The 22,191-nt window shown below is 42.5% G+C and overlaps 1 protein-coding gene across 1 annotated transcript in view; it reads left to right on the forward strand.

Moving 5' to 3' along the window:
* Nucleotides 1-1,556: 1,556 nt before the first annotated feature.
* The window catches only part of Tom1l1 (target of myb1 like 1 membrane trafficking protein), a 42,619-nt gene continuing 21,984 nt past the window's right edge, over nt 1,557-22,191 (forward strand). Inside the window, exons 1-7 of the mRNA XM_052193865.1 lie at nt 1,557-1,672; nt 4,045-4,129; nt 5,840-5,918; nt 14,434-14,583; nt 15,672-15,794; nt 16,786-16,890; nt 18,397-18,513. Of these exons, the coding sequence (XP_052049825.1) occupies nt 1,615-1,672; nt 4,045-4,129; nt 5,840-5,918; nt 14,434-14,583; nt 15,672-15,794; nt 16,786-16,890; nt 18,397-18,513 (717 nt within the window). The 5' untranslated portion in view covers nt 1,557-1,614. The remainder of the gene's footprint in view (nt 1,673-4,044; nt 4,130-5,839; nt 5,919-14,433; nt 14,584-15,671; nt 15,795-16,785; nt 16,891-18,396; nt 18,514-22,191) is intronic.

Raw genomic sequence — 22,191 nt, forward strand, 5'->3', positions numbered from 1 at the left:
ATCCTTGGTTCCGTCCAACTTCTCTTCCCTGATAGAAAGTCATCATCATGCTAGCTTAGGCAAAACTTGACCTTCTCCCCTGCCCCTTTTAAAAAGATATATTTATTTCATGTATATGAGTACACTTGTAGTTGTCTTCAGACACACCAGAAGAGGGCATCGGATGCCATTACAGATGGTTGGGAGCCACCATGTGGTTGCTGGGAATTGAACTCAGGACCTCTGGAAAAGCAGTCAGTGCTCTTAACCACTGAGCCATCTCTCCAGCCCTTGACCTTCTCCTTAATGTTGACCCCATCTCACACCTTGAAGGCAAAATGATTTGCTAGGAACTATCACACGGAGAGATCAGGCTGCTGACAGAGTCAAAGGAGGTTTTCAAGCTGTAAAGACTTGACTACCAGAGTGGAACACTGCATAAAATAGCTAGTGAGCCTGATACGCAAGTCTCATTTCAGGTAGGACTAACGTCATCATGAGAAATATCATCGAAACAAAAAATATCGTGTTTTAGATTGTAGAATCTCGCTGTTAACTCACTCATGGAGGACGACGAACAGGAGGAGGTGGAGGAAGAGGAGGAAGATTCCAGATCAATAAAAGCAAATGTTAGCCACTTGGACCAAAATGGAATTGTTTTTGGCATCTATGCTAAAATATGTAAGACCAAAATATGAGTCAGGCCAAGTCCTCCTGCTCTTTCTAGTCACCATTTCCAGGGGGTGGGGGAATAAAACCCCACTATTAATGTAAAGTCCCAGTTAGCCGCAGCAAGCAAAATTTACCAGCAGAGTAGTCCATCCTCTCAGGAGGCAATCTACAGATCAGAAGCATGGTTTACCTGATGTAAAAGGAAAAAGAAATCGTGGTTCAAATAGAGAGAAGCAACAGGGAGGTTTGGATTCTTAATGTGGATTTACATTCCAAACGGTATTTCCTGCCAGAGCCCCAGGAAAGCCCCTCTCTCTCTTTTCACCATAAGGCTAGAAAGCAGGGTTCCTAGGAGATGGACTTAGAAGCCAAAAGCTTGTATGGTGGCGCCCTGTGGTCCCTCTTGGAAACAGGAGAGAAACAAAGGGACCGGGCTCCAGGGAGGCCTTGGCTCTCCTAGACAACCCATCCTCCTCCCAGTTCCGAAGATTTAAAGGGCAGGGCGCATAAATCGTTTCAGGGACCTCCAGAGTGGCGATAGGCTAAATCTCATTGTTCGGGAGGTGTGTGATTTGAGAGGTCTAAATCCTTGCATTAATTAACCTTAGCAATAATAGTCTGTGTTAGCAACTAATCCCATACAGCCTAGTCTCCAAAGAGAGAGGAGCGGTCTTCAGCCCTCCGGTGGAGACATTGGAGCTCGACTCTGGAGTTCCCAGGCCCGGGGTGCGGAATCACACCACTCCACCCGGGCTCGCAGCCCTCCTAGAGTCACGCGGAGCGGGAAGCGCCAGGAGCGCGCAGCAGGTGCGCCAAGTCCCCCGGGTCCCCACCCTGCTCGCTGCCTGGCGCCTCTCGGCGGCGGCCAAGGGCTGGAGCAGAGAGGAGGAGCCTCGGGCACGGAGCGGGTGGAGTCGGAGGGCGGTGGAGGCGGATTTCCTGGGAGGGCTCTCTGGAGCTACCATGGCGTTTGGGAAGAGTCACCGCGATCCTTACGCTACCTCTGTGGGTCACCTCGTAGGTAAGGAGGCGCGGGGAGTAATATCCCGGCTGGCTTGGGGAACCGTGGGAGCTTTGCCGGTTCTACTCCATTCTCGATTTGGGGGGCGGGAGGACGGTGAGTTGGACCAAGTCAGAGGAAATGCTACCCTCCCCCCGCAGCTTTCCCACGCCACCGCCACCTGCGTGCCACCTGCGGCCCCTGTCCACCGTTCTGGTTTTGGCTCACTCATACCAGAACCTCTCCGAAAAATGCAAAATTCAAAATGCTGGGCGAGTAGAGCCAAGCAGGTGACCTGCGGCACTCACTGCGTGGAGTGTTGGGACCGCTGGGAGGAGAAAGTGGAAACTTCTCGACCCGGGCAAGGTTCTTAAAGTGCGTCCACTCTCAGCTCAGCACTTTATTGTTATACCCATTTTACAGACCAGTAAGAGAGCTCAGAGAAACTAATTGGCATGATCTCACCTCGCGGAGAGGCAGGTTTCTCCAAACCAATTTTCTCCAGCGCACACTTCCAGCGATCTGAGTGGCCTTTTACTTAAAGAGGGGGATTGAAAAATGCATGCTGTCAGTGCTGAGGAGGGGCAGAGGGGTCATTCGCGTCACAGAGGCTCTTAGACCATGCATCACCTTCTAACCCAGCCAGCATGGACCCCCTTACCCCTCTGTTTGTGTCCAGAATTACAGAGGTGGATGCAAAAGCCACTGACTCCATACAGTTGGCTTTTTGCTACCTCAGCTCCCTTCTTACTCCTGCCCCCTCCCTTGGGGACAGGGTGTGGCCACCAGGGTGTATTAATGACAGGCAAACTACTGTCTGGGAACTTGGTGGGGTGATGAAATCCTGTGAACCTGGTAGTTCTAAGGCACAGTCTCAGAAAGTTTAGATTGAAAGTAAGTCAACTAACTGCTGTGGGGATGAGGAACACAGTTAGACTTAAACCTGAGTCTCCACACCTTTAAACTGCTGGAAGAGGAAGAGAGCTGCCCCTAGGAAAAACACTTTAACTGCCCATCTCCTTGCTGAATAGCGTGTTGTAGAATGAGTCCCGGGCTGAAATGGATCCTCACTGAATCTTCACGGGCAAAAGACACTTTAGCAGTGTCCAATTATCCTTTAGTTTTGAAACCCTTTAGAACTAGCAGCTAGATGCCTTCGGGATGGCATGGTCCCATCCCCAGGGAACTTCCTTGGTGATAAGGAGAAGGGCCATATTCTGTAGCATCCACTATACGACACCTTTATAATACTAAAAAAAATGCCACGTATTTTGCAAACAAAACTTACACAACAGGGAGAGATGAACTCAGCCCTGGCCCTAGACGTGTGAACAGGAGTTCTCTAGGAATGAACAGGTTGAGAGGAAGAAGGAAGAACAGTGGGTGCCTAGTGACACAAGCAGGATGGCTCAGCATTGTCCTTTCAGAACCCCATTAAAGCCACACGCTATGGTTTGCACCGTGCTAGGTGATCTTCGTCATAGAGGCCAATAAGCACACTGACATTAGAGTAGTGTTTCTCAACCTGTGGGTTGAGACCCTTTGGGGGAGGGGTTCTCACAGGGATCACATAAGACCACGGAAAAACACTGATATTTACATTACGATCTATAACAGTAGCAATATTGTGGTTCTGAAATAGGCAATGAAAATAATTTTACGGTTGGAGGTCACCATAACGTAAGGAAGTGTACTAAAGGGTCGAAGCATTAGGAAGGTTTCGGCCCACTGTGTTAGAGGGCCTCTAACCCTGGTCCTGTGTTCTTAATGAAGATCTAGAGATGGAAACGTCAAGGGTGTAAGTATGTAAATCTTCCGGGTGTAAGTTTGATGCCAGAAGCCATCTTGCTCTGTAATCGTGTCAGCTCTACCTTTTTTTTTTCTCACATCCTTCCCGATACATAATTTAAAAATATAAATATTGGAATAAATAACCTTGATTTGAATGCAAGTTCTCCATCATAGTTAATGTGCAACCTAGGTTAATTTCCTTACTCTCTCTGGATTTCTCTTTTCATCATCCGTAACCGTGGGTTAAACGAGAATAGGCTTAGAGATGTGTGCGGTTCACCTCGTCTGTGACTGCCCAGTAAGCCACAGATCTATGGTTTTGGCTTCTGAAAGACACTGGAGGCTGGAGATTTGTTGCAGGCTTTCTTAGTGGCTCATTGCTGTCGAAGCAGCAGCACTCTGGCCTTGGCTTCTGATCGATTCCTGAGGTAACTGGGAATTGTTCAGGAGGAGAGAAAAGAAATCGCTTTACCCTTTGGTAGCATAAACTTAATGGTACTTGTTCCATGTACCCCCAAATGGATTATTTCACAGACATGAGATTCCCTGCCCCCTCCCCCAATTGTGGCTCAGACTCAACACAAGCAGCTTTATCTTTACAGAAAAGGCTACCTTTGCTGGACTTCAGACTGAAGACTGGGGCCAGTTCATGCATATCTGTGACATAATTAACACCACGCAGGACGGGTAAGTTTCCCCTGGTATCTGTGCATTTGTGCCTGAGAAGATCCATCCGAACTGCAGCTTGGTTTCCATTGCCAAGTTTTGCTGTGTTTTGGTTGAAAGAACGCTTCACTGTCCTTTGGGCACTTCCGGCCTTGTGAGGATGGCAGGCTGACCCTGGAGCTAACTTCCTCCTTCAGCATGCAGAGGACCCTGAGAGGTCACTAGAGCCTGTCTCCTTGTTTGCCTTTTCTTTACTAGTTTGAGTTTTGTCTTTGTCTGGCTTAAATTCTTTGTTTGGTAAAAAAAAATCTTTTAAAGAGAGGGATGAAGTGTTTCTTTCTTTAGAGCTTTCTCATGCTCTGATTGCAAGTGTTTTATGTAAGAAACAGTATCCATAATCTGGTAGGAGTGGCTTCTAGTGGTTGGTGTCCAGGCCGGTGGTGACCAACCCTCTTCTTGATTGTGCGAGAAACAACAGAGCAATCTTTTTTTTCCTTGTCAGGGGACAAGTGTTTATCTGTCATCCTGCCAGCTCACCCAAGTTCATGCTGTGCTCTTGCAAGATGTGCTGTGTATTGATATATTATCTAAACTTGAAGTCACTAAATAAAAAAAGAAAAAGAAAAACAAAGTCAGTTAACAAGCCCTGCTACTTTGAATTTAGTCAACTGTAGGTTATGATAAAAGGCGAACTTGTACATTTTCCTGAACATTCTTAAAGGATAATTGGTAGAACAAGATTTTGTCTAGTGTGTGCTGATAAAGAAAACATGGTAAGATAATTATTGGTTATATATTAATGGCAGGTGCCTATGGTTGACACTTAGAAGAGTTTACAGATTTTTTTAAGTGTGTCTCTGTGTGGTATGCAGGAGTGCGCGTGTGTTCACATGTGTGTGAGCACACTAGTGTGAAGGCCTGAGGCTGATACCAACTGCTGATATCATCCTCAATTTCTCTCTTCTTTATCTATTGAGTCAGGGTTTCTCAGTTGACCCGAGAGCTATGTAGTAAGGCTAGTTAACTAGCTAGCTTACCCCAGGGATCGGTCTCTACCTTCTAACCAAGCCTTAGAGTGACAAGCAGGCTGTAATCTATCCAGCATGATTTTACCTGGGTCTAGGGATGCAGTTCCTCAAGCTTGCATAGTATCTCTCCAGCGCTGCATATATAATAACAGTACTCTGTGTTGTATTTAGATCCTCTGTGAACCTTTTTTCATCACTATTATCAATTTCTTAACTGATCTTGCAAAAGGGAAGTTTAATGAAGTGAATTTTGATCCTCTGCTTGCAGATCTTCCTAACATCAAGTGATAGCATATCAGAATTAGCCAGTTGTCGTAATTCTTATATCCCCTTACAAGGGGGTACTCAGGAAATGCTAAGACTCTTAAAGGGATCACCTTTTTCTTGTTGTTTTAGGGTTACATTTCCTGTAACTGGACTTTATGCCTTGATAGGAGCCGGTGTGCACATACTCCGTGACCTATGTTTATGTAATTCTCTTACATACATATCTTAGCTGTGTTTCACCAAGGGGCAGGTGGTGTAATCTATCAATTTTGGAAGGAAACTTAAAGGTGGTACACTAAGTGGCCCAAGTAAAGTAGAAGCACGATCAAACATCGGCCTTTACTCTTAAGTCATTTGTATTTCCACATTACACGCTGTTTACATAGAGACTGCCTCTCTACCCAAATTGTTCATTTCAGTGTCTTTATTGCCGTAGGCCAAAAGATGCAGTAAAAGCTTTGAAGAAAAGGATCTCCAAAAACTACAACCACAAAGAAATCCAACTTTCCTTATCAGTAAGTACTTTTAATGCTATAAATAAGATTGTGGTATTTCTCCCCTACAATTAACATTTTTAATGAGTTAAAAAATACCCTCATAGTCTAAGAAATGACGGCCCTGTAATCGTGCTTTCTGGACTGTGTGACTTAAGACTCCTCATCTATTTAGTACTACAGAAGGGAATTCAATTGACTACCAGGCCATCTAATTTTGTAGAAAGAAATCATTGCCATAGAATTGGTTTGTCCTGATTGAGATCTTCGAGTTTGTGGTTAAAAACCAGTGGATGATACATGGATTGATAGGCATGTGTTTGTATTTGTTGGTCATGTTTGAAGAGAATTGCAACTGTGAGAGATGGCTCCCTTACAGCTTTCTCCCTCCCTTCAGCCCCTTTGAGGGATCCTAAGACACTGGCAGCCCCTTAAGTTTTGATCAGTTCTTTAGATTGATGCTGTTGGGAGGGCATTCTCTGTCACTTTACACAGTTCTCCTGTGCACCGTTCCTTTTGTGATACAGATATGAGCTCTTATTGAAATATGCCCATTTCCCCCAAGTTGTGACTGTATGACTTATTTAGTCACATTGGTGAGTTGCCCTTTTTACGTTGGGAATGAGCTGTGTGGTCACCTCATTTCTTCTGGAAGTGAGACATAGATATGGCCAGCATCACATTGTTTTTAGGAGTAATGGTAGTGTTTACCAGAAGGCTGTGAGACAGATGTGAGTATAGTTCCCACTTTCCAGATTTACCTGGAAAATAGTGTATCACCTTGTGTGTACTTGGAGACTGTCTAAATAAAAAGAAATAAGTTAAATGGTATCCATGTTGCAAATGCAGAAGAAGCCCTTCAGTTGGGATCTGACTGTGGTTTTAGAGGTATTTACTTCCTTCCTGGTTGTTGGACTCATCTGTCTCTAACTCATAGCAACCTGCTCATGAAGACCTCAGAATAATGGAAACTATTGACAAAGGTGTAATATGTTTCTGTAGAAATATCAAGGTATCAGGATCAGGATAGAAATGCCTAGAATGTTAGCTGGCCAGTGATGGTGCATACCTTTAATCCCAGTGCTTGGGATTGCAGAGGTAGTCAGGTCTCTGTGAGTTCAAGATCAGCCTAGTCTACAGAGTGAGTTCCAGAACAGCAAGGGCTGCACAATTAAATCATGTCTCGAACCTCCCACACACACACACACACAAAACAAAAAAAACCCAAATGCCTGATATGTTATTGATGCTCTTACCACCAGGAGATGATTGTCTTATCAGTTCCAATTTCATAGCTAATGAAACAAAGTATGTTCAGTAATATACTAAGATTAACATGCTATCAGTAGCATGTATGGGAATTTGAACCGCGTCCTCAGATTCTAGAATGCATTCCCTTTCTTTATACTTCTTTTCTTCTAAGAATGAATCTAGTCTCTCATGAGCTCCATTTGCTGTGGTACTAAATTCTACCTCTCTGTCAGGGGTATCTGAACACCTAGTTCCCTCTGTTGTGTCAGATGTCTCTGTATGCCACATCAAAGATGGTGAAGACAGCCTGGGACAGATAGGTTCCACAGGGCTCCAGTCCAGCCAGGTAGCCGGGGTCCCGGGTCTCACAACAGCTACAGTGGTAGTGGTGCATCAGCTGCTGCTGCTCTGATGTGAACCTCTGTAGGCAACAAGAACCCAGCCAGCCAGAGGGATCCAAGATCCAACCATGAGTGCTTTGGGAGAGAGAGCCCTTCCCCAAGTGTTACAGCTCAGTAAAGACAGCCACCCTCAGAGGAGCCTTAGTGAAATGACTTGTGTCCTTTATTCCATCTGGACAGGGACTGGCTATATGAACCTTGGAGAATGGGATGGAATTTGGTGGTAAATGTTTTTGATTGGCTGAGTTTGGGATGTTGGTGATGCTCTATTTGCTTGAGGAAGAACTCCAGGTGCTATGGAGACGACCCAAGGTCCTTTCTGTTGGTGGTCATTGTTATGCATTCTAAAGCAGACTTTAGAGGCTGGGCAGGGGCTGCACCACTCCCACAATCTCAGATCTCTGCCATTCCCCAGATTTGAGCAAGCCCCTCCTCTCCAGTTCTTATGCCTGTCTGTAGGGACCATGTGCCCTACAATTTATGTCTCCACATGCGGTAGTACAGAGTCAGAGAAACAGTAATGTATCCAGTATAGATTGAATTGGTTTAAGTCCCCACCCCCTTTGCGCCCAAACTTCATCCCATTTCTCCTAGCATCCAGGAAGACTCAGGGTTGAATGGAAGGTATTCTTCAGACCTAGGGTAGAAAGGAATGTAGACAGCACTAAAATGGACGGATCTAGAGTATCTCAAGAGTGCAGAAGGTTAAGGGAACTGAGTGAGAGGGATAAGGGAGGGTGATGGATGTGCATCCTCTTCTCCATTTCCACCTGGGTATCACTTTGGCATCTTCCAGTCATTTACCCTCTTTAGTGGGTTGCCTCTGTGAGTGTGGTTTGTGTTTCACTCTCTGTGTTTCAGAGGATCTGTATCTCCAGGTGCGTGCCCTCCACCTTCACTTGCAATGGGCAGGGCCCTCGTGGAGGAAGAGGGTGGCTTCCCTCTGCAGAATGTTGTCCCATGGATCTTGCATTTTTCTTTGGATTTCTGGTCTCCCCTTACGTTAGTCGAGCCTTTCAAGCTCGACTCCCACCAGCAGCTGCTCTTTATAGCATGTCCACCTCTGAACTCTATCTACTCTGCATCGTGATTCCCCTACCAGCATACAAAAACCAAAGAGGCTTTTAAAAGCCCATGCTTTCATAAAAATGAGAGTCAAGGGTAAGGGGTCAGAATTCAACTTCATTGTTAGCATCCAGGTTCTTTAAGGTCAAGGAAGATGGCTGCTTTTTCTTGCGTTCTCTTTCTGCACCTTAATTTATTTTATTTTTATTTGTGTGTATGTGTCTGTGTAGGTGTACGCTACCCGTGTGCAGGTGCACTTGGAAGCCATTAGAGGGTGTCTGATCCCTGGAGCTAGAGTTACAGGCAGTTGTGAGTGAGCCACTCAATATGGGTAATGGGAACTGAACTTGGGTCTTCTGGAAAAAAGCAGCAGGTGCTCTTAAGCACTGAGCCGTCTCTCCAGACTCTCTTAATTAGTCTTTACAGTTGGCATATAAAACAATGGGTTTCCTTGTGTCATTTTAATATGTGTGTGTCATTGAGTGTATTCTTATTCGTCCCTCTCTTCAGCCCCTCCTCCATCACTCCCTTATTACTGGATCCTTTCTACACCCAATAGCTCTCCTTCTTTCATGTCCCATGTATTTCATTGTCCCTCCCTTCCCCCTTTGTCCATTCCTATCAGATTGTGCGTGTGTGTGTGTGTGTGTGTGTGTGTGTGTGTGTGTGTATGTATGTTCTATGAACATAGAAAAGGGGCCATGAGAGGGGAAGAAATTTGTCTTGAGTTTTCTCCAAGTGGGCTTTGGGCTTTGCCTCTTGATAGCTGCATGTAGATCTCCCTTGTTGTACATGTAATGGCCGGTGTGCCCCACCTTAGCTTGCTTTCAGAGTTACACTCAAGGCCTCTGCCCTGCCTGCATTCAGTATTCTCTTAGGCTAAACTGGATTATGAGTGGAATTAGTCACAAAAGGAATTGCCCAATGTCTGTCTAAGGCAATTACAAGTTTACCAGTAAACTATTTAAAATGTCATCTCCTAGGTGGCATTTTCATCTTATTTCTGTGAAGTGATGAGAACTTAAGTCAATTATGAATGTTTCTGATACTTTCTGTCATTTAGAGTTCTCCATGGACTTGTCACCTTTCATTAGGGCATTGACATAATCTGACTATACTATGATTTTCTTCCCACTAACACTCAGTGGCGTAGTAGTTTTATACAGGAGCCAGTAACTTCTGATTTTCTTTTACAATACGATAGAATTCAGGGCCTTGTGCATTCCAGACAAGGGCCCTGCCACTGAGATATATACCCAGCCCAAGAAATCAATAGTTCTGCTTTGTCTTGCATTCAGTGTTGCTGCTAAGCTTTATTGCTCTAAGCTAGAGAGCCCTCTCTTGAATGAGTCACTTGTGACTAACCTCAGCAAATACCACTGTCATTGTCAACTGAAAAGTGGTTGAACAAGTTCCCAGGAATCAATGGCATGTAATAGTCCCTTATGGAACATGCACCAATAAAGAGTTATAGAGATTTCAGGTGATATATAAAGGTGAGTGTCTGACCAGAACCCTATCACATGAGAAAGGATGAAACAAAAGCTTTCTCCTACATGTGGCTAATAGGGTACAGTAGCCCTGCCTTGATGGGGTCACAGTTGGTGGTCCAGATGCAGCCCTGATGGATCTAAAATCTAGTATTGCCACTGTACTGACTTAGATACCTCCGGTGCAAAGCAAAACTGCCCAATAGCTCTTTTTCTTCTAACCATCTGTGAAGAATGGTTTTATTCCTATTGAGAAGCCCATTCTCTCATGTTAGAACCTTCTCCATCGAGACAGATGGTCACGGTGGTTACCATTTGCAGAGGTCCTGTTTTGTGCCTCCCTCTCAGAGAACCCAACATTTCATCAGGTTCTTACAGTGAGCTCCTAGAAAGACGCACAATGTCCGCTATGCAGACAACACTGCCACGAGTTCACATAAGGGACTTGCTCAGCGAAGCACAAAAATAGATGGGCAAAGCTTTGAGTCACCCGCTTCCACTTTGCTTGGTTCTGACAGCTCTCTCTCTCTCTCCCGCCTCAGATTACAGATTCCTACTTACCCTGTTTCCAAAGATAGGTTATCTGAGCACATGGGCACCAGAGCAAAATATGCTAAGTTTGTCCATTTACCACAGTATGTTTTAGAATCCAAGTGAGCTGGGGTAGGGGGTGAGGACTGGAGACATAATAGAGGCAATGATACAGAAATAATGAGCCCTGACAGTCTTGATTCCAGTGGGAAAGCACAAAGGGCATGCTTGCTGATCTCCAGATGTTAACAGTCTCAGAACTTTATGTTGACTCTGATTTTTGTGCATATACCTTTCAGGCCCGTTGCCCGTTACCATAAAGTATTAGCATACCTAAGATAAAACTTGGTTTGGGCAATATTTAGCAAGGAATCCATCATTGACTTGACTCCAAACAAAAGGAAGAAGTGGAAGCTAGATATCTTATCCAAGACCACACAAGCAGTCAGATGGATAAGTATGTCCACAAACTTGCATTGAATAGAGCAGCAGTTCTCGCTCTGTGGATTGAAACCCTTTCCAGGCCAAACAACCCTTTCTCAGGTGTCTCCTAAGACCATCGGAAAACACATTGCAATTCATTAACAGTAGCAAAATGACAGTTATGAAATAGCAGTGAAAATAATGTTATGATGGGGGTAGGGTCACCACACAGCATGAGGAACTGTATGAAGGGGTCATTAGAAGGTGGGGAAGCACTGGAGTGGAGGCGCTTGTCTGTAACACCCCACCCATTCCAAACTCACTTTAACAGTCGGTCAAGCTCAGCATGGTTTCTAAGGCGCCTTGCCACTCCGTCTAGCCAGCTTACATTACGGCACAATAATCTTACTTTGGTGTGGCTTCTGCTTCTACCTCCATGCTTCAAAGGTTTTCCCCGTGTTTCTCCATGTACTCAGCTTCAGTATTTTCTGATAGCTTTCCATGGTCTCCTTGCTTTACAAGTATAGCTTTGTGTACCCGCTGCTACTTTTTGTATTGCATGAGAATGACACTCAAAATACAGTGCGTGCAGGGAGGTCGGTTGCTGGGTGCTTTTCTGAGGAGATGACGGCTCTCCTGGTCATAGCATGAGCATGAGCTTCGTCCTCTCAGACTCAGAGTGGCACAGAGATTTAATTTTACCTTTAGATCATTTCTCAGAAATTGGCTTTTGCATGCAGCTTTTTCCATTCCAGCTCATTCTTAGCCTGAACTGTGACTGTGTTGTTTTATTCAAAGTGACAAATGGCCCCACTAATCAGTGAACATATTACAGTTGTTCTATCCCGAATAGTAACGGTTGACACTCTTCCTTTTGGAAGCTTCTTTTGACTTTACCAACATTATTCTTCCTCCTTCCTTCATTCCTTTGTTCCTTCATTCATTCCTTTCTTTTCTCCTTCATTTGACTTTACCAACATTATTTTATTTACCAACATTATTTTTCCTCCTTCCTTCACTCCTTCATTCCTTTCTTTCTTTCTTTCTCTTTCCTCCTTCCTTTCTTCCTTCTGTCCTTCCCTCCCTCTTCTTCCCTCCCTCCTCCTCCCTCCTTCCTTTCTTCCTTTCTTCCTTCCCTTCTTCCCTACCTCCCTTCCTTCCTTCCTTCCTTCCTTCCTTCCTTCCTTCCTTCCTTCCTTCTTTCTTTCTTCCTTTCTTCCTTCCCTTCTTCCCTTCCTTCCTTCCTTTTTTTCTTTCTCTCTTTCTTTTTCTTTCTTTCTTTCTTTCTTTCTTTCTTTCTTTCTTTCTTTCTTTCTTTCTTTCATTTTTTTCACTGTCTTCCAACCCAGTGTCCCAGGTATCCCTCTTCTTTGCACCTCCTTGGTAGCCTCAGTGACTCCCCTGTGGCCCTTCACTCTCCTGACCTGGACATAGAACTCCCTGCTAAACATATTTGCATGTTTACTTTTCCTTTCAAACCTAAAAAACATACCTAAATTTTGTCCCACCCATTTTACCCCTAGGGTCCACAGTCATATCACCCCACCCTACCCCATATTTCCATGAAAGGTACTCTCTGCCCCATGCCAAGTGAAGGTCTCTTAGCTTTCAGTCTTCTTGCTTCAGGAAATACACAGCCAACGTTCTCCCTTCTTCATTCATTCCGTCTGGTGTGCTCACACCATCCAAGGCTTGCCCTTTTCTGTATTGGCTCTGCACTGGTGAGTGCCTACCAGACTCCCAAGTTTCCTCAGTACACAGATGCTGGTACCTGTCCAGAATGCAGCTTTTTATATATGACTTTGACTAACGGTTCTCCTCAGGGACTCCTAGGTAATGAATGTCTAGACTCTATCCGACAGACAGATTTCTGGAGAGTCTAGATAATGCCCGTGTGGACTTTATCTCCAGAACCCTCCCACTCTTCTCAAATTGCCTACATCAAGATGCCACTACCAGACGGAGCAGAGTGAGCACCGAGTCTCCCGTTTGACAGTTCATAGACTTTGCCGCCTTTACTTATTCATTTTTTTTTACATATGATTTGCATTAGTCTTCTTTCCAGGAATCTCTGTAATGTCTACTCAAGGCAGCTTATGAAGAAGATTCTTTGTGGTTTGTGGTTTCCGACAGTCATGGGCAGGTAGCCTGTGGCAGAGTAAAGTCACTTACCTCATGGCTGGGAAGTTAAAAAAAAAAAAGAAAAAGAAAAAGAAAGAAAAAAAAATTATGGTTTCGGTTTCAGAATCCCCTTTGAAGGTGTCTCTGCCACAACTTGGAACATCCCCCTAGGCACCATTTTTAAAGTTTTACTACCTGCAAATAACAATAAGCTTTATACACAGGGTTCTGTGGCGGCATTCCAAATGCTATCAAAGCAGTGTTTATCCACCTAGAATACATCTGTATATTCATTTCTACTTTCCTTGGTCATTCTTCAAAGCACAGCTCAGCGACAGCCTTTTCTGTAACTCTTGCACAATCACCTGACTTTAAGTAATCACACTTGCCTATAAAGACCTATTGCTAGACTGACAGCAATTTATTATCTAAACCAGGACATGTAACAGTGTACACTGTTAACAATGGCAGGACATCAGAAGGGACCAGGCTGGCCCTAGATAACCTGCAGCAAATGTTACATAATCTAGCATGTGTGTTTTGCTTGGCATTGCATTTATTGCAGTTTAGCACATGCCATTACTACCGGGTGCTGCTGAGTGCTGTGTGTGTCCTGACTCCTCATCAGTTGGAACGTCTGGGCAGTTACATTATGTTTCTTCATCCTTGCAATAAACTGTTGTATTCCATAGCTGCCTGCAGCTATTACGAACTGGGTTGCTGGAACAGAAGCTGAGGGATGGATGGGGAAGGGGCGAAAAGAAAGAAGAGCCAGGACAATATTTTACTGATCGAGGCCCCAACTTTAATGGCAGTCAGACCTTTTAACAGTTTGGGCAAGCCCTTCCCCCCCAGACTTGTCTCAACTGCTCTGGCAGCTGGGTGGGTCACCTGCTTAATTCACGAATTCTTAGACCTGGAGGAACAATGAGCTTAACCTTCACTCTGAGCTTCTCTACCCTAGGATAAAAATTCCTGCTGTAACCTACTTCCCTATTATGCCCTAATGTCAGATTCCTGCCTGAAGCCAGGGATTGTCCTTGGCTAATGTCAAGTTCCTACCATGTGGTATGACTCCCCAATATGGCTCTGTACATATAACATTTTGCCGTACAGCTTAGTGTTATAGGGAGCAAATCATGTTTGTTAATTAGAATACCGGCAGAAGCTATTCTTGAGTAGCATTTGTTTGGTTTTAAAGTCAGAAGGATTCTGCTAGAGAACTGTCATGTCTGACTTTGCTCTTTAATTTAGCTCATTGACATGTGCGTGCAGAACTGTGGTCCAAGTTTCCAATCTCTGATTGTGAAGAAGGAGTTTGTTAAAGATACTCTTGTTAAGCTGCTGAATCCCAGATACACCTTACCATTGGAGACTCAGAACAGAATCTTGAATTTCATTAAGGTAAGTCTGTTGACATATCAAGGGAGGATAAATTTCTAGGTATAGATCGATAATGATGTAATTCTTGTTGTTGTAATGATCCTTTATGTAGGATTGATGTATAAAGAACTTTTCTTTCTCCTCTTCTCTTCTTTTCTTTCTCTTCTCTTCTTGCCTCTCCACACCTCTCCTCTCTTCTCCTCTCCTCTCTTCTCCTCTCCTCTCCTATGCTCTCCTCTCCTCTTCTTTGAGATGGTCTCTCTAGCCCACCCTGGCCTCTAACTCTCTATGAAACAAAGGATGATGTTGAACTTCTGATATTCCTGCGTCCACCTTCCAAAAACTCTGTTTATGCAATAGTGAGCATAGAACCTAGGGTGTCATGCTTGCTAGGTTAGCTCTCTACCAAGAGAACTACATCCAGCTGCATTTTTTGTTGTTTTGTTTTTTGTTTGTTTGTTTGTTTGTTTGTTTGTTTGAGACAGGGTTTCTCTGTGTAGCCCTGGCTGTCCTGGAACTCACTCTGTAGACCAGGCTGGCCTCAAACTCAGAAATCCGCCTGCCTCTGCCTCCCAAGTGCTGGGATTAAAGGTGTGCACCACCACCACCAGCTTGCAGCTGCATTTTTAAAAACGTTTCTATGGCATATAATTTCTTGACATTGGATAATATCTTTGTGCTGAAGAACAGATAGTCATTCCCCTACCTTCCATTTGCCTCTTGTATCCATAGGGTGGAGATATGTATATCCATTCTGCAGATAAGAAATCTATGTTCTAGAGTTGTTTGTCAAAAGAGTTGCCAATAGGATTTTAGAATCTTTCAGTTTTAGATTTAGAGCAGTAGTAGATGATTGATTGTATCAATCCCAGTGTTTGTCAAGATGTTGAAGTAGAGGGCGGCTGATGATTCAAAATACTTTATAATATTATTCTTGCCTTTGGAAATGACACTTTGTCTACTACACTCAAGACTAGCTCGTTCATTCTAGTCATGTATGTAAATCCAGTACATAATTTTCAATTACTATTTTCCATCATAAGTTTTAAGATATATTGGTTCTAATTATTTCTTTTTTCATTTTGGAATATTATGTCTCCTGAATTTAGACTTGGTCCCAGGGCTTCCTAGGAGGTGTAGATGTAAGTGAAGTGAAGGAAGTGTACCTCGATTTGCTGAAGAAAGGGGTCCAATTCCCACCCTCGGATGGAGAGTCTGAGACAAGGCAGGAGGTAGGAGGCTTTTCTTAGACCCGTGTAAAATAACATACATTTGCTTAGGTCCTTTTCCTATTGAAAGGGATAACCTTAGTTCAATCAGCTTAGCATAAAGAAGAATTTAGTAGTATATGGCTATATCACATGGAATAATATCTGGGTTTAGGCTTTGCCAATCGTAGTGCTATTTGTGGCATAATCTGGTCATTTGTTAACCATAGGGTGCAATACCATGCTGGAATCTTCCTTCTGAAAGGTTCTGGTGTTTCTATGCACACTGATAATATATGAAGAAGCAGTGACCTAAACCATCATGGTCATGATCTGCAGCTGTGGCTGTCCAGGTGAAGACAAGATCTGACCCAGGGAGCTATTCACTGCCGGAGGAAAAGCCTTGCAAGCTGGGGGAGTGAGGGGGGTTAAAAAGACTTTACATGAGTTGATTTGCCTTTTTCTTTCTTTATTTGCTTGTTTGTTTGTTTTGAGACAGATTTTTTTTTCTGTGTAGCCCAAGCTGTCCTAGGCCTTGCTCTGTAGACAAGACTGGCCTCCAGAGTGCTGGGATTAAAGGTGTTTTAGCAACACAGGAAAGGGAAAACCGTAATCTCAAATGGCATGACAGTTCGAGATAGAGTGCCTTGGAGAAAAGCAAGAGGACTTTATTGAATAGTCATTTCTCATTAATTAGCCCAATTCATGAACACCTGTCATGTGACAGCATGCCAGTTACTCAGAGCTCTCCTCCAAAACCTGGAGAAGGTGTGCTCCCTGGAGAAGGTGTGCTCCCTAGAGGTGTGCTCCCTGGAGAAGGTGTGCTCCCTGGAGAAGGTGTGCTCCCTAGAGAAGGTGTGCTCCCTGGAGAAGGTGTGCTCCCAATGACCAACTTCGAGCTGACTCCAACTCCCCAGGACTTTCTATGAGAATGTTTGAGTCAGTGGAATGGGAGCCAGACTTGCGGTGGCTTTGTTAATTCATGTCACATTCTTTCTTTGTTTTATATCAATAGGCTGGCCAGATCTCACCAAACCGACCGACATCTGTCCCCACTGCGCCTGCTCTTTCTTCTATAATTGCTCCCAAGAACCCGACTATTTCCTTAGTCCCAGAACAGGTAAAAAACAGTGACAGCACTATTTATTTATGCCTTTTTCTAAGCATTGTATCTACAGTTTGAATTTTCTTAATGACATTGTGAAGTGTTAATATAAAGTAACACAACCCTTGATTAATTAACGTCTTTATTTTGCTTTCTGAGACAAGGAATCTTCTGAGTAGCTTTCTCTGGTTTAGAACTCACTATGGGTCCCAGACTGCCCTATAACTCTTGGTAATCCCCCTGCCTCTGCCTTCCATATGTTGGGCTGGCAGGCTTAGGCTGCATGCCTATGCACCCACTTTGCTTCCCTCCCTAAGCAGACTACCGCCTAGGGAGACTGTGGCACTGTGCTTTATCTCTATGCAGAATTAGCCCGTTGAGTTTCATCTGAATTGAATGCTCACACATTTGAAAATTGTGCTTGGGGACCAGAAAGATTGCTCAGCCTTCCATCAAGCCTAATGGCCAAAGTGGAATGCCTAGAACCCACATGGTGGGAAGAGAACCAGATCCCAAACGGTATCCTTTCTCTCTCTCTCTCTCTCTCTCTCTCTCTCTCTCTCTCTCTCTCTCTCTCTTTCTCTCTCTCACTCTCTCCTAGAACCCACATGGTGGGAAGAGAACCCTCTCTCTCTCTCTCTCTCTCTCTCTCTCTCTCTCACACACACACACACACACACACACACACATATACACCAAATAAACATGTTTTTAAAGAAGAATATTGACCAGTAGAGGCTGTGGACTAGGTCTGAGGTCCACCCACTGACTCCTGGTTTTTTGTTTGTTTGTTTGGTTGGTTGGTTTTATTTTGTTTTGTTTTCTTTTCATTTCAGAGAGCCCAGTAGCAAGTTGTCTTATTACCTATGTAAATTGTACCAAAGGAATTGCATTTCCTCCTTAGTCTCAGTTTATAAGAAATCTAGATAAATATAATTAGTGATGCTCATTTATATCTTTGTATTAAAAGGCTATCATTGAAGACTTTATGTTAATTAAGTGCGTTATATTAAGTGTTTCTTACATTAAAAAGCCATGTAATTACTTCCTCTTAGAATTTAAACCATTTAACAATGCTTCTATTTTATCTTTCTTTCTATAATACCCTGAATGCCACGATCACTCTAAAGCTATGCCTCTTTCTTCTTTTTTGGTTGATTGCCAGGAACTCAGGGTAGTATGTGACAACATTTCTCATTTTCTCCAGTTTCCTATTAACTTCTGCTACTAGGCATTTCTACTTCACCCATGTTGGTCTGGGTCATTTTGTTTCTGCATCTTTAACTCTCCTGAGGCATATCTGTGGGTTTCTTATAAGAAACACTAAGTCTATTTAGAAAACAACAGGATATCATTTGTAAAGTAAGTATATGTTTCCGGAGATAAATGTCAATAGGCTTGGAAACATTACATTTTTCGAAGGCATTTGATATTCCAGCAGGTGTCCTGTAGGCAGGAAGCAAGATAGCCAACTGCCTGTGTGTCACGCTTAATGACTGGAGGTTACATTGCCCTCCACAGATTGGGAAACTGCATAGTGAACTGGATATGGTGAAAATGAATGTGAAAGTGATGACAGCCATATTGATGGAGAACACTCCTGGCTCTGAAAACCATGAGGACATCGAGCTCCTGCGGGTATGAGCCCAGGGAGGGTGGGGCAAAGAGTTCTCAATAGTTATTCTCTGAAGAACTTTGAACTTTGTACATGGAAAACTTGTTAATAGTATAAATATTTATAATATATATTATATAATGTGTATGATATATACATGTGTTTATATGATATATAATATATAGTATACAATATATGTTAATGTGTATGTATTATTACACATATAATAATATATAATGTGTATGATATATACATGTTTCTCCAGAGCCTAAATACTCTTTATATATACATTTTTTTTTCTTAAAATCTTGTCTTACCCACTCAATCATGCCACAGACTGACATATTTTTATCTGGGCATTTGTAATACTTTACTATGTTTCCAATGTGTGTATATATATATATATGTATATATATATATACACATACATATATATAATATGTATATGTACACATGTAATATATTTTATAATATATACATTATATATACTATATATCATAATATATATGTATATATTATAAAGGTAATATAGGTGTATATACACATCCCTGCTTCCTTTGATTTCTAAACTTAATGAAAAGATACGGTAATCATCTTGTCAAAGATGCAGTAGTAATGGTCATAATCAAGTCTAGCCCTTTTATAAGAAATAATTTACTGTAATTTATAGCCTCGGTCATATACAATCCAGCCTCACATTTGAAGTATATAAAATTGCTTCTTGTCCATCAGACACGGAGTACCTGTGAAGTGTAGAAACGAAGGTGCCGTTCTGGACCTTGGAAACATAGCAAAGTACTACAAAGGCCTTGATAAAAATATGTCAGTCTGTGGTATGATTGTGAGTAAGACAAGATTTTAAGGAAAAAAAATGTAGACATAAGAGTACTTAGGCTCTGGAGAAACAAACAGTTGGTTGTTTTGTACCTGAACCCAGATGAGTGGCTGGATACGTATCCCACGTTTTTCAGCTTCTATGCCAACCTATGTTCATCTCCCCCCTACTGGTTTTTAATGATCAGTTTTAAATTTTAGTATTTATTAATTACACTGAGGCACAATGGTTCACTGTAATACTAGCAGTTGGGAGGCTGAGGCAGGAAGATCTCTTGAGTCCAGGAGTTCAATACTGCCTTAGCAACATGGCAAGACTCTATCTAACCAAATGAAACAATCAGATGGGTATTTCCATTTAGTTCTTATTGGTCTAAGAGGCAGTTAGGAAAAAAATCAGTTCCAAGTCTTTCCGGAAAGTTAAGGACCCCCTCATGTGTTCGTTCTTCTCGGAGGCCCACTCCTCATTTCCCACTGTGGTATCACCTGTCTCCTACTTACTCTTCTTCCCAGTGGCTGAAGCATACCCTCCGACTAGGAGTAAACTTTTGGGCACCTGCGGGTTCCAGAACATTTTGTTGTGGTTCCACGGTAAATGCCAGGATAGACTCTAGGCTTAACATCATTTTTCCCAAGTCTTTGGAAGAAGATGTCCCATTATTCTCCTGCATCCTCGGATGCCCATGAGAACAGTCCTCAAGCTCTGATTTCTCCCATTGGTTCCATTTTGTGGTTGCTCTTCCTGTTAGTATTTTTAGCATTTTGCTGTTCTGCTGTGAGATGTTTGTGTATGTACAAACATAAATACTTCCCTTATTATCCTGCTTTGTGGTCTCAATGGTCCTTACCACTCTTACGTTTTCTATTTTAGGAAATACTTAGTTCTTACCTCAGATGTTGCATCTACCTTCCATCCTTTCTAGTCTTACACAGATTTTTAGACACTGAGATTTCCAGTTGGAGTTTCTTATCTCTTTTCTTTTCATCTTTTCTTCATTTGTTTGAGCTGTAGTTCTTGGGGGAAAAATATCTGTATTTGGTGTATTGTTCCTTAAAATCTTAAGTGTCAGTTTCCTTAGCTTGCCTTCCCGGTAAATTCATTATTTTAATTATGACCTCTTTGCTTAAAACTCTGGATTTGTAGAGCAGTAGCAACTATTTGTTGTGGTTGGTTTTGCCTCTGTATCTAAGGACAGTGATCGTGTTTGAAGGTGCTTTTTTAAATCTAGTGTATGGAGTCTTCTTTGCATATTCTTCTGTTACTGTTGAGATGAATATTAATTTCTACTCCATCTTTGATCAATTACACTTCAAAATAAGACATAAAACCTTTATATTTATAATAAGCGTGAAAGCACTAGAGCTGGGCAGACATCAGCCCTCTATGCTGTTTTGTCTGCTTTCCTGTCAATAACCCTGAGATATCACTTGCCATGTTCTGCCTGGGCCACTCCTACTCCAGAAGGCTCACAGTCCACCTACCTCATGCAGTTTCTGCCTTCTTTTCCTTGTTCCTTGTATCTCCCCAGCCCTAAGCCTACTGTATTTCTCCTTTTAAGGAATTGTGAAGTTATATATTATAACATATATGATATTTTTGAAATTATTTATTTTATATATATATATGAGTACACTGTAGCTGTCTTCATACACACCAGAAGAGGGCATCAGATCCCATCACAGATGGTTGTGAGCCACATATAGTTGCAGGGAATTAAACTCTGGACCTTTTGAATAGCAGCCAGTGCTTTTAACTACTGAGCCATCTCTCCAGCTCCGATAGATGTTTTTAAAAGACTGCTAATTCTAACATTTACAAACTTATTTGACCAAAGAATCTCTGCTTGCGAAAGTATAGTATAAAACATAAGAGTAATATAACTTGGAACAAAAATAATTAAAACAAACAAATCAAAAAAAAGAAAAAAAACAGCATCCTGCTTTATAATCCAAGTTATTCCTGCATTTGCTGTGAAACTCAGCCTGTCAAACTCATGATAATTCTCCTGCTTCAGTCTTCTAAATGCTAGGGTTAAAGGAGTAACTACTACACCTGACTCAGCACATTAATTTCGATCAACAGTGTAGGTATATTTAATTTAGAATATTTTACTTAACATTGTATCATTTTGCTCAGCATTCCTGGGGTCCTCCCCATTCATTGGACTTTTGCTAGTTGTCTAAAATGAAGAGTTTTTGTCATACTTAATAAACAAAAGTAATATTAATGGCCTCCTATTAGTATAGGAGAATAAAAGAAAAATCAATCATTGGAGTTCATATGTCATAATCCTTAATAAAATACAATTGACCCATTTTGAGATATAAAAATTGTAGCTTGTGTTGCTAACAAGTATGTTAAATTAAAATTTAAAAACGAATACCAAAATGAAAAGGCATGTGGTAGGTAACAGTTTTAAAATTTGCTGCAGCAATATGTCTAGTTTCACATAATCTTCCCAAACCTGTTCTAAGCCCTAAAATGAAGTGATTTATGGCTTTCCTTCCGTTTTTCTTACCCATCCATAGCAGACAATCCTTCAATAAAAATGTATGTGGAAACATTCCATTTAAGTACATTTAAGTATGTGAACTGAGTTTTCTATGTTATTCCATTAAGAACGGTGTCTTTTGGTCTTGGCGTGTGGGTGCAGACGTGGAGTGTGTTTCAAGTATGATGGTCATTTGCTGGTTACTGTTCTGGTGCCAGAGCTCAGGGCTGTGAATTACTCAGCACAGTAAGGACACTTGTGCAATGAATCAACATTAGACTAGCCCATCACAGTAAGGACACCTGGGTAATGAGTCAATATATTAGAGCCCAGCCCATGGCCAGCTCTGACACAGATCAGATTGCTTACAAAGAC

The sequence above is a fragment of the Apodemus sylvaticus genome, chromosome 10 (genome assembly GCF_947179515.1).
Source record: "Apodemus sylvaticus chromosome 10, mApoSyl1.1, whole genome shotgun sequence".
In the NCBI taxonomy this organism is placed as follows: Eukaryota; Metazoa; Chordata; class Mammalia; order Rodentia; family Muridae; genus Apodemus; species Apodemus sylvaticus.